Raw genomic sequence first — 12,918 nt, 5'->3', positions numbered from 1 at the left:
ATGATCACACCCAACTTAGGGCCAGATGTAGCAAAGGTTTTTACCTATTCTGTGTCTATGGGAAAAAGTGTTAGTACATATGGCCCTTAGTTCCTTTATGAAACTGCAGGGGCATTACAATCTGCAGAGAAAGGACTATGTTTTTGCAGTTGCAGGATTTTCTTTATCATAGGAAGAGAGAACGGCCCCTTATGGAGAAGATAACCATAGTAGAAGCAGTCAGGCGTAAGGATAGGAGTATTGTATATCCTATTGGTAGATATCCCAAAAAACAATCTTATAGTCCAGACTGAGAAGTGGGGCATTCGCTTCGGTAAAGAAGGGCTGTGGCTAGAGGAGTCACTCAAGATGGCAGACAAAGCTTTTTTTTATAGCTAGTTTGAAAAGTCAGCACTTTAAAAAGTATTTAATTTATATTAAACCCCGGCTCAGAACTCTAAGTGGGGAAGTTCTGATGGGAAATGTAATAGCTGCGAAGGAGAGGAGGCCGAGATTATACACGTTTTTTTAGCTGCCCCAAGCTGAAGCCCCTGTTGCATGGGATGGAGCAGCTTCTTAGCCACATCATCAAGGGGCAGATTTGTCTTACACCAACATTGGTGTTATTGGCGGTAGCGGATGCAGCTGAAAAAAACGGAGCTGTAAAGAAAGAAAGCTATCTTATATTTCTTGCTGTGGCAGCAGCTCGGCTTTGCATTGCTTCGGATTGGTTAAAAACAGAGCCCATAACATTTGAAATTTGGAGGTCTGCCCATTTATTGTATGGGAGTGAGTCTTTATAGGCTCAAAGGATATAAGAAGTGAGGCTGGGGTGAAAATAATGACCAAGTGGTTGGAGAATACGGAATGTGAGACACAGGGGCAGTGAAATGGAGTACCAAATGGCCATCTTAGAAATCCTTGTCGGGCCCCAGGCTGACTTCGGTTTCCTGTCATTTTATGTACTTCGGTATTACAGGAGGAGTGCTGTAGCCCTTCACCTTTGCGATGATACTAGCTGGAGGCCATTCATTTAAAGTGTGTTGCCATTGTCCTTGCTCAGCTCTCTAAAGTCTGCATTTTATGTTGTATGTTTCAACCAGGATTGATATCGGTGGAGGGAAGGTGGCAGTGGGCTGAGCATATTACATATTTGCATTTCATGGAAAACTCGGCAACAGCATTGGGGTCTTGGTTGTTTCTTACTGTTTATAATGATTAATTGCATTTTAGGATTATGGTGGCCTTGCCGTATGTGACTGGAAGAAGAAAAGAAAAAAAAAAGGAGGACCAAACAAGCGGACAACCACTATTTTGATGTTGGTGATTACAACAGGAAGTAGTTAATTTGTTCAGTACATGAAAGATCGAATGCTAAAAAAGTATAATTTACTGACAACTCACTGCTTGTGGAAAGGGAGCCCATCCTGGACGATTCTTTGTGACAGAGTTGGAGCAATACCCCTCCCTCCATATGTTCACCCCACAATTGATACCTTTCTCCACTTAGCGTCACTCCACTGTTCGATGATCACTGGCTCCGGCTCGTACTCCTGTAGAACTATGTAGTCAATGGAGAGAAGCTGCACGCATACCTCGTACCGGCATCCACAGTCATGTCTTGCTGCATACCTAGGTGGCCAATAAAATAAAGGTAACTGCTTATCCCGTGTAACCTAGAACGGGGTCACACTATAGCACTATTCCCACAAAGAGCTATGAGAACTACTAGAAAGCAGAGAGTTAAGGCCTAATCCAGACTCTGATGTTAAGTATGGTAGTAAACCTGGTTAGTGTGAAGGTGTACCACCTAATCTACATACAAACTATTTTGTGTCTGTTATATACCCATATCTACCACAAGTATCTAGCTAGTTGTCAATCAAATTAAGAAAAACAGGCAAGTAAGCACAATTTCTACTGAAATTACGTTAAGTGTAAGTGTAACAAGCATTGACCTAGCCAATAGGTTTGCCTATTCGAGACCTATTCACGTTGTCAGTGTCTTAAAGTTGTTACACAGCAACACAAGCTGCTGCATAACATAGTTTAAAGTACCTAAAAGTAAAGCTCTACGGCGCGGTCAGCATCGACCCCCCCATTGTGCTTAGTTTTTATTTACTTCAAGCAATGTTATAAATCAGCTCGTGCTCCTTTGCAACATATTTATACAAGGGAGACATGGTAAAGTGTTTCTAGGAGCGGCAGGGGGAGGGGTGGTGGGTGAAAACAAGGGGGAGGGAAAGTTGAAATGCATGTTTGGCAGACAGGAGGGCCAGAGGGTGCATGGGGGGTGGTGTACAGTGGGAGGGGGGAGTAGGGCAGAGAGGGAAGCAGAACAGGGGTGGGCAGGGAGGTTTGAGCAAACAGAGGTGTGGAGGATGAATTCGGGAAAAGCATGGACAGCGGGCTTCGGCAAGCAGACTAAAGACACATGCACTCAGAGTGCATTTGTTAAAGTAAAAAAAAAAAAAAAAAAAAAGTACGTTGGTGTAGAATGTGGTCAGTGGAAGGACACTGGCCACCGGAAGGAGTAGTTGGTCTAAGAGCCATGGCATGGACGAAGACTCCGAGCCCAGGAGGAAGCAGAGGCCTGAAGGAGGGCTGACCAATCGGGAGCAAGGAGAGGAGCCAGACAATGGTGAGTAAACAGCTGCTGACCAACTGGGGTGCAAGGAAATGTGACCTACGTGGGAGCCAGTCAATGGTAAGTATACGGACGTGGGAGCCAGCCAATGCCAAGTAGAGGTAAACAATGGGCGGGCTCGGAGTACCTTTAAAAAAAAAAAAAAAAAAAAAAAAAAAAATGTTTATTGACTACAATAGATTTCGCCACAGTGCAAGCGCGGTGCAGGCAAAACCTAACAATGGGAGCAAATTTTTTTTACATAAGTTTTATATTCTGAGCCATTCTCTAAAAGGGGTCTTTAATCTTTGAAGTCACGTCTTTGGCATTAAAAGCACCAGTAAATGTCAACGGACGACACCGTTGCCTTCAGACATCTTACACTACTACATTGATATGTTCTGCTATTTAATTAGTTTTATGTACTGCTTTAGCAAGAATGAAAGTATACAGGTGTTTTATTCTGCAGCCACAGATACCATGAAATGTAAGAGTGAAGATGGAGATAAAGGGAGGCAAGCAATATAGATATGAACTAAGGACCAAATATGGGGCCTTTATATCCTTCCTTCTGCGGGCAGAAATTTCCAATAAGAGGTTGCCATTCCAAAGAAGGACTGATAGCTTGGGACATCAAAATGCAGGTGGGTCAAAGAGCAGTGTTTTCGTAATACCACAACCTCCTAGTCCCCACAGACGCTGACCAGGTTAGCTAAATAAGATAGCATGGTCAGGTCCAGGGCGTTGTATGTTGAAAAATGTTCCCTTCAATCACTGAAAACAACAACTAGGTAAGAAAGTTATGGTCCCTGGACAAAGCTAGTAGAGAAAGCTAGGCAGCAAATCCCCAAGGATCAAAGCAAGCGCTGCTTCACGGTTTGATACAAAGAGGCAAGGTGGAGAAGTTCTGCGTGTGGGTTGCATCTTTAGGCATGGCAATCAATTACTAAATTACAGGTCAAAGTCAAAAGATGAGTAGAGACAACAATACAAGTAGTTCAATAGAGGCCTTGTGACTAATGAATATTATGGAGGCTTCTATTCACTAACCAATGTTCTCAGACTCTAATACCCGACAGAGGAACCCATCCACCAGTGCAATAGATGCTTCACTCCCCAGTTTGATAGGGTCCTAAGCCTTATGAATAAAACAGAACCCTTCCCTATTACCATTCCAAGCTATGACCTTCCACGTATCAGCTGAATCAAAACCCTTTCACCGAAACAGCTCATTAGGCATTTTTTAGCACCCAAAGAAGCCCCTAAACATCAGATAAATACAGGTCCAACTCACCAGTCTGTCACTACGATGTCTGGTTGCACTTCGTCCATCAGAGACTCCCAATATCCTTCCTTTTTCAGGTCAATGAGCTGGGATTTTTTACAGTTGCTACAGAGATAAGAAAGAGAAAGTTAATTCCACAACAGGCATGGTGTTATCACAGCACTTCACGCCGGTCCCAGGACACACACAGACGCTTTGTCTAAGCAACTAGAGAGGTACAAGTTAATAGAAGCACTAGCTAGGTCAACAGACAGGACACAGTATTCAAAATTCAAGGAAGCGAACATAATAGATTAAGTTGTTAATACCGCAACTTAATAAATTACGAAACACATAAATGAATACAAGTTGTAAAAAGACAATGTATACAACTAGGGTGGAGGTTTATGTTATTGAAGGAGACTGCATAGGGGAACGGTACAGTTGGCAATGGGGTTTGATATGCAAGTGAGGGAAAATTAAACTCCATTTGAAAGAAGAAAACTATGGTTTTACTGTGGACGCAGGGTAGGTATTGTGGAAGCATCTTTAGCGACACATAGCACCAACAGAAAGGACTATTTCGCAAACAAATAACATCAACTCATGATGCCACAATAAGATGTAAAGCCAATCACCGAAACAAGACAATTAACGTGTTGTGCAAGAACCTAATGCTAAATTGGCCTAAAATCAAATGTTTCAAAAGTAAATTCAAACGACCATCTAATAACACAGATATCATTAAGGTGATTTAATGTTCCTGAAACACCATCACCCTTTAAATAAGTGCCTGACAATACTGCATGCCAGTGGATCTGGTCTGACTGAAATCAGTATCCACATCACACACAATTTACAAGGCCCTGCATATTCCATGTGAACACTCCTTCAGACACTTTAAAACACAATAACATGGACAGTCCAGAAAAAAGGTGAAAAACAGAACAAGTGTGTTTTAATACTTACCACATAGAACTATGAGTGGCTGATAGACCCTACTAGACAATACATCTACTACTGCACATCAGAGTCTCCTCAATTATTGAATTGTGCAATAAATTGGAGACGTGGCTCTTTAAGTAACCCCGAACTTGGCTTGGCCCCTACAGATCCTGCTGCAGCACTAGGATGCCCTCCCGGGTGAGCTGTGCACTACACAAATACACATAACATAAAACAACAAACTTTTCTAAAACAGTACAAAACAAAAACCATCAGTTTAGACAGCACGCAACTAGTTACAAGTGGCCACTACCTGGGCAATACTGAAAACCTTATATGAGCTACTCACATTTGACAGGGCGGTATTCCATGTTAACAGTAACCTATTCAAGCAAATGCACATTTGAACTGTGACCCCACGAGGACAGGTTGTCCTGAAACATAAACCTTAGAGATTGCAGATCTATAAGCAATACTCATCATAAAAAGTGTATATTCTGTAAAGAGGCAAGGATATTCACCAGCCACATTGCACGACCCAGAAATAGATCAACAACCCTTTATGAAACCAGCAAACCCTTTGCTTTGAGGAAGCCTTCTGACATTGCACAGACAGCCCAGCATTCCACCAAAGCCTCTAGGTGCCACTGGCAGGTGGCATTGGACTACCAACTCCCACAAAGTGTGGCAACTATGTTGGTATTTCGTATGCTCCTTCATGCATTTACACCTCTGTCATAAAAGAGATAGTAATCTGAACCCATAACTACACAGTGTGACCAGCTTTATCCAAATATTTCGCTCATCTAGCACTGGGGACTATCATATTATGCAGTAATTAACCATCTATAGTTAGGGTGGTTGTTCTAGTTGTTTCCCATTATGGGATCACTTTCCGGGGGCCTGGAGGTTCTCAAACCATGCTCTCACGTTTTGGATTCATCTTTGTTCTAATGCATGGTTCATGCACCATAAGGGTATTGGTCAGGTAATTTTGGAAGGCACTAGGGAATCATTCCCCAATTTTATCCAAGATGCAAAAAGTCCCATCTAAGATTCAACTGGCAATAGCAGTTTGACCCTTATGGGCCACTAGATTAATCCAGTGAGGCTGTTTAACTAGAAAAAGGTCGATAGTAAGGACAGTGTACAACTTGCAAACCAATTAACAACCTCCTCAAGAAAACAACCAATAAAACCTGAAAAAACTAAAACTGTGGCCTCTACAACTATGTTCCCCTACTGTTCGCATTTAGGATGAGTAAAAAAACGACAAGACCACTTTCTCAATTCAAGAAATTTTTTGTGGTTCCTCACCACAATATGTCAGAGACCCCATTATATATTGTATTGCACTAGGAAGGAACAACAAACAAACATTTAATCGAGCAAGCACAACTAAAAGCAGGTAAACACCTTGCAGCACAGGACATATGCCCTAAATAGAGAACGTGCGGGCCTGTATTCAGTCTGTGTCTCTCCCTCACCCACCAAAGATGAGCCAGCCTCATACCTCTCCAGCTACAGCTGTTGTTCAAGCACCACAGTCCATAAAATATGGCCTTCCTTATTTCAGCAGTCATCCACATAATCACTCACCCAACATGCGCCCCATGTAACAAAAGGTACTTGTCCATTGATGTGAAAAGAAATAAAAAGGCAGATCCTGAGTTGCTGATTATTATTGACTTTACAGTTTTTTGTGACATCAGTTATCTGTGATGTAGCTCTTATCATTGGACTGGGTGGTAACAAATCAGTATGTATGAATGCCACCATGCTTTACCATACAAATGGTTGAGATTTGAGCAGAGGAAGGAGAAGTAAGGATTTAGGAGAGCTGGTAATTATGTAAGTAATCAGTATTTCTGTAGCGCAAGCCTAGCCAACAAGGATGCAGCGCTTTACATGGTCAAAGACAAGCATAAAGTCAACAAGTGGTAAGAGATGTAACTGGGCTGTGGATAGTTAATGCATTGTGAGATAGGGTTCTTTAAAGGGGCACGTCTTCAACTCTTTTCTAAATTGGAGCAACGCTGGAACGATCCTGATGGATAAAAGGAGGTTGTTCCAGATTCTAGGGGCATAGAAAAAGGCCTGACTACATATTCAGATTGAACTGTTGGACACTACAACAGCTATTGAACAAGCATGAAGATGTGATATGTAGAGTTGCTAGTAAGATGAGATGAGTCATGGGCAGGACCAAGTAGGTGTAAGTAAAGCTTGTAGTAGGAAACTTTGCACTGCTGCAAATATAAACGGTGCAAAATGATCTACCAGGTTTCTTTTTAAAATGGAATGGCATCACTTGATGGAACAGTGCCCAAAATGTGTTATTGGGAGGGGGAAGGGCGGCACTCTCTTCTACTGTAATAAAGATGTGCTACTTAGAAAACACTAAAGAGGGATGAGGTCCATTCCCATAAACACAAGTAAGCTAACTGTGGTGGAAAAGCTGTAACCAATTTAATTCAAGTTGTGAATGATTCAATGTTTAGCTCTAGACCCTTCAAAAGAAAGACAGCAGGTCTGCTGCAAGTTCAAACGGATCAGCATAAATATTTCATTTATTCAGTGATTAGAAAAAAACAACAATTACTATTGAAAATAATCAACAACATTTTAGCAACTTAATAGATACTACGTATCTAGAAACATTAGTATTCTGTACAACAGTTATTGCAATGAACATCAGAAAATTAAATATTAATTTGTATATTTCAACAAGGCAAGAGCCTTGCGAGGCAAACAGCAGAATAAAACAAATCACAGAATAAACAATGTCAAAACATGCATGCAAAACTGTAAAATAAAGATTTACTAGGTAACTTCGGGTCACTCTTGGCACGTATCGGAACAGGAGGTGAATCTTTATGCTAAATGCTTTTCTTTACATTATCCCTATGTTTAGCTCTGGCCCTTAGGGCTTGTGTTAAAATGATCCACGGAGCACCTATGGCCACTGTTCGTGTGGACGGCCAAACCACTGAACCTGTCATTATCCTAAGGGGCATGCGTCAAGGGTGCCTGCTCTGACCTCTTCGCTTAGGCAGTCTAACCCCTTGCTATTACTCTCCACCACACTGGAGTGGTGAAGGGTATCCCCTTTGGGGGCCAGACCCACAAGATCAGGATGTTCGCTGATTATCTCCTGCTCACACTCACTCAGCCTGAGAGATCTCTCCCGGTGGTAGTTGCTTGCTCGCAAGCATACAAAGAGGCATCTGGTTTTAAGATCAATATGTGCTCTTAATCTGACTATTCCTAAGCAGGACCTACTGACTCTGCAACGCTTAGCGCCCTTCCAATGGTCAGAAACTATCAGGCACTTGGGCCTCAACATTACTCCCTCACTAACATCCTGGACTAGGGCTAATCAGCTGCACCTTCGACGCTCCATCCTAGCTGACTTCCATCGCTGGAGACATCTCCACATTTCATGGTTGGGGCGCGTGCACGGTGTAAAAATGAACATGCTTCTGCAGGGGCTATCTGTTTCAAACGCAGCCTACTCCAATCCCGCAAACTGAAATACTGTGCCTGCAAAGGGATATCTGTGCCTTTATCTGGAATGGGAAATTACCCCCGATCTCAAACACCTTACTGATGCAACCACGAGATAGGGGTGGCCTGGCCTACCCCAATCTTCTTGAATATTATTGGACAGCCCACCTGCTCTACATCTCCGAATTGGTTGTCAAAGAGAGCAAGAAACACTGGTTCCACATGGACCAGGCCATGGCCTGTCAATCTGTGTAGGAACTGGCCTGACTCCCCAAGCACGCCCAACCACGTAGCGCCTACATTGAGACTCCCACCAGGATGGGCCTGGACATATGGGACAGGGTGGCAATCGGGAAAGGCCTTGCCACTTTCCCTTCCCCCTAACAAACCTATTGCCCAGAACCCGGACTTTGTGCCAGCTTTGTCACCTCTTTTTTTTAATGACTGGAGCATACGAGATTGTAGAACACTTCAAGATCTTTTTGTAGGGGGCACCATGAATTCTTTTCACCAATTTAAGGCGGACTACCAGCTCTCAGAAACCGCCAAAGTCCAATACTGCCAACTGAGACATTGGGTGCTTCGCTGTGCGATATACTCAGAGGCTACTCCCCCTTACATCCCTTTTGAAAAGCTTATTCGGGACTTTGATGGCTCACAAGGCCTCATCACAAACACATACTGTATGCTTTAACAGCCCAAACGTTTGCAAACACAAATATCAATCTAGGCGGTATGTCACTACTCTGGAGGACATCACACCCAAACAATGGGAGGTACTTTGGCAGGACATCCATAAAACCTATCATAGTCTCTCTCTCTCTCAGGGAGACAGCATACAAATTGATGTTTCAATGGTACTAGACACCAGCTCACCTCTCTACCATTTACCCTGGTACCTCTCCTACCTGCTGGGGGTGCAAAGAGACGGATACTTTTGTCATATTTGGTGGTCCTGCCGTCTTTATCACCACCTCCTGGAAAGAGATCCCGGGCCATATAAAAGCCATTGTAGGCTTCCCACTCTCCCCTCCTATCTCACAGTTATATTGAGACTCCGACCCCCAGCAGCTATGACTCATACCGACTGGAAGCTCATTAGCTATCTACTCCATGGAGCACGACAACCGGTGGCATAACATGGAAAAAAGACAGCCCCTCCCTCAAGGGTGCAATGGTTGACTCGCTTGTTGATTATCTTAGCAATAGAACAACTCCCTCACAGTTTAACTAACATGTAGGATAGCTTCTCACAGGTGTGGAGCCCATTAAAACACCACCTCACCCGTACTGAACTCACATGCTTTAAACTACGAGCACTCCAGCTTTTTGACTGACCTCTTTTCGGCCACCCCACATGGCATCCACCACAGCTCGAATGGGCAGAATACGCCTTGTGCACTGTGGCAGGATACTGACCCTGCATACTTACCTGTTGCTTGAATCCATGACCTCTAATTTTCCTTTATGTCTGTTAAATGGTTTTTGTTTTTTTCCTTTTCGTAATATGACACAATGCATGTTCAAGCTATTTCTATTTCATTTATTGACCTCACTACGACATCTTCCATTTCACTGCATGCTATGCTGTTGGTCTCTGCTTTTCCTCAGATGAAAAACTCATGCCGGCCTGCATTGTGTAAGACCTCCATAATCATTATGCTCTTGTTCTCAAGTTACTATAGGTAGATTTGATGAGCAAACAGGTAACTCTTATTAGATCAGGTTCATAAGTAGAAATTACATTACTCAAATATAATGACCTAAACTGGCCCCTCGCCCCTTTTGTGGGTTATTTTAGCGTTCAAGAACAGGGACCCCAAGGGCACCAGTTTTATAATTATTCATGTGGCATTATTTTGTGGAAATCCAGGGCAAGGATTTCATTGGCCTTTTTTGGTCCACATGGATTGCCACAAAACAACAGGGTCCAGTTCGATTACATCTCCCCACTGGAAACTTTACCAATGACTGAACTGGAGACACAATGAGGGAGCTCCAGTGATCTCATCAAGAACTTGCTCTCCACAATTTGGAGGTTAAAGTTATGTAGCCCTAAACACCTACTTCGTATTTGGGTAAGGCTGGGTACAGCAGTACATGAATTGGCCCAACTCTGATGCTGTCCACACCATTGACCTCTAGATCTGTTGCCAATAAACAGAAATATTGGTTAAGAGACAAGGGCTCAGCATAAAACACTGCTTGACAACACATTTTACGGCAAAAGCCTCAGGATTTTACCCTTGCGGCCATGCGTAAACCTGACACTGGTCTCACTATATAGCTTTTACAAACCTCTAACAAGTAATCCGTCCCCTCTCAGACACGATGTCCCAGTGTTTGGCATGATTAATCGAGTTAAAAGTGGCACCCGAGTTTGATAAAGGCTTACTAAAAGGAGCCTGCAGTTATCGTTGTAGACGGAAAATAAAGTACCTCATTAGGGATAAAACTGTCATTTGATGAGTGTGTCAAGAAGGAAGAATTAACTACCAAACAGTAGTCGTCAAGTTATCTCATATCTTATGAAAGTATTCACACCTTTTTATACCCATCAGATGGATGGGTGGGGAATAATGGAATAACCAAGTCTGCTCTTAAAATTCGATTGACCGCATTAAAAGTTTCCAGATCTTTCAAAAGTAATGGATACTTGGTCTGGGGACTCGTCTCATGTAGTAGGCACATCATTAGCAGCAGCAATGAGGCTTGGACTACACTGGATTTCGCATTCTCTGAGTGTACTCACTCTCATCTGAGCTTTTATTTGAACCACGTCTCATCCACGTTCTGACAGATCTTTTCTGGGCAGTCACTCAAATGTCAATACAGAAGAGTTAATGAAGTTGGTTATGATCGCTTAGAAGAATAAGCACCTCCTCTAAATAAAATAATCCACACTAACACAAAAATAATCACACACAATAAGTAGGTATGTGTGGTAGTCGGTTGTTCGCCATCCACAGGATATTGGTTGTAATGATTTTTAAAACAGTTTTCCAGCCTTCTTATGATTGTTCTTGAAAAGTGAATGGAGGCATTAGCCATATGGAATCCTCAGTGTGGTCACGGCCCAATGTAGTCACATGATCTCCACACTTCCATTTAAAATAGCCCAAAATTAACATGAGCGGTGTGGGCTAGATATTCTGTAAAGAAGGTAGTTCCTCAGCTATGAATGAACTCAAGAGCTACAGACCCATGCTGGGTACGATAGGAAGCAAAATATTCCAGATAATGACCAAGTATGGTACACTAGTTAAAACTGCAGCCTTGGAGTTATTATTAGCCTGTGGCCACACAAGAAATTCAGTGTGCTTGATCTAATTACCACTTCTCGTTACCCAGTTATCTTGAAAGTACCTTAGGGCTTTGTTGACCAAATCCCTTTATTAATTGGTCAGTGATTTTCACATCTTTATTCATGTTCACTGATTTACAAAGCACTCACTGCTGAACCCCATCAATCTGTAGCTAAGGAACATAAATCATTCTTGACAACAAGCAAGGACCTAGTCTTGTGCCTCATTACCTCCTCAGTAAAGCAAATACCTTGGCTACCTTGATGTATTTACGAAAGCCAAGGCCAGAGATGTCCTAGTTGTGTTAGTGTACCAATGGTTTGCCGATATTACTTTGGTATCATACATTAGGTTCACAAGGCTTGTGTGTAAGTACTGACTTGTTATTGGTTTGCTCTGCTTCCTTCCTCTTAGCAAGTGGCCATGTGTGTGTATCAATGCACGTGTATTGTGGTGTTTGGATGGGCATGCTGTGTATATTGGGATTTGTTTGTGGGCGAGTTCACTGGGAATGTTCGGTGGTTTGGGGGATTTAAACATAACGTTGTTTGGTTCTTTCCTTGATTGATTAAAATATTTTAGGATTTAAATTTGTATTTATTTGCTGAATTTCATCTTTCCAATTAGCAGATGTTCTTGAATGCATTTTCTGGCTTGCTCATACATCCCCAAATAATTTGCTGGCTTAATTAGCTCGAGGGGGGCAATTCTGGATATGAAGAACTAACTAGAATCCACAAGCGTTAGACACCCCTGAATGTTGTTGCCCTATTAAACCTATGGGCAGGAGATAGGGTATCTGCAAAACCTCTTTCCTAGTATGACACACCTGTAAAACAAACTGGGATTACACAAACTTTCTTTCTTCAGCGCTACCAAGAACATTCCCACTCCCGAAGGGATCACAACTTTCTACTGTTATGCAAAGGACTTCGGATATAGGCCTTGAGTTGTTGAGTTGCAGGGTTCCGGTAAAGTGCAACCTTCACACATGTATTTACCGGTACCGTGCAGTGCCAACTTGCCATTATTATGTAATTAGAATTGAAACCCTTTGGAATGGGGAATAACAGGGCAGACCTGGGCTCAGTCGGAATTATTCCATACAGTATACATGTTTCCAAAGGGTTTAACCCACACTTTTAGTACGTGCTCTACCCTGGTTCTAAATATTTATGAGCACATGTACATGTGGGGGGTGTTGAAGAGAACAAAAAGATGTTGCTTTGTAGGGGGAGGATTACATGTTCCTCCTGCCTTAGCTGAAAACCGAGTAGCGAGTTCCGAACAGG

The 12,918-nt window shown here is 42.6% G+C and overlaps 1 protein-coding gene across 1 annotated transcript in view; it reads right to left on the bottom strand.

Moving 5' to 3' along the window:
* The window catches only part of LOC138301115 (F-box only protein 6-like), an 88,818-nt gene that overhangs the window by 46,382 nt on the left and 29,518 nt on the right, over nt 1-12,918 (bottom strand). Inside the window, exons 4-5 of the mRNA XM_069241245.1 lie at nt 3,900-3,995; nt 1,476-1,611 (exon numbers count right to left, since the gene is read on the bottom strand). Coding sequence (XP_069097346.1) covers nt 1,476-1,611; nt 3,900-3,995 — 232 coding nt within the window. The remainder of the gene's footprint in view (nt 1-1,475; nt 1,612-3,899; nt 3,996-12,918) is intronic.

The sequence above is a fragment of the Pleurodeles waltl genome, chromosome 6, assembly GCF_031143425.1.
Source record: "Pleurodeles waltl isolate 20211129_DDA chromosome 6, aPleWal1.hap1.20221129, whole genome shotgun sequence".
Lineage (NCBI taxonomy): Eukaryota > Metazoa > Chordata > Amphibia > Caudata > Salamandridae > Pleurodeles > Pleurodeles waltl.
The sequence above is the reverse complement of the archived record's forward strand: the minus strand, read 5'-3'. Positions and strand labels throughout refer to the sequence as shown.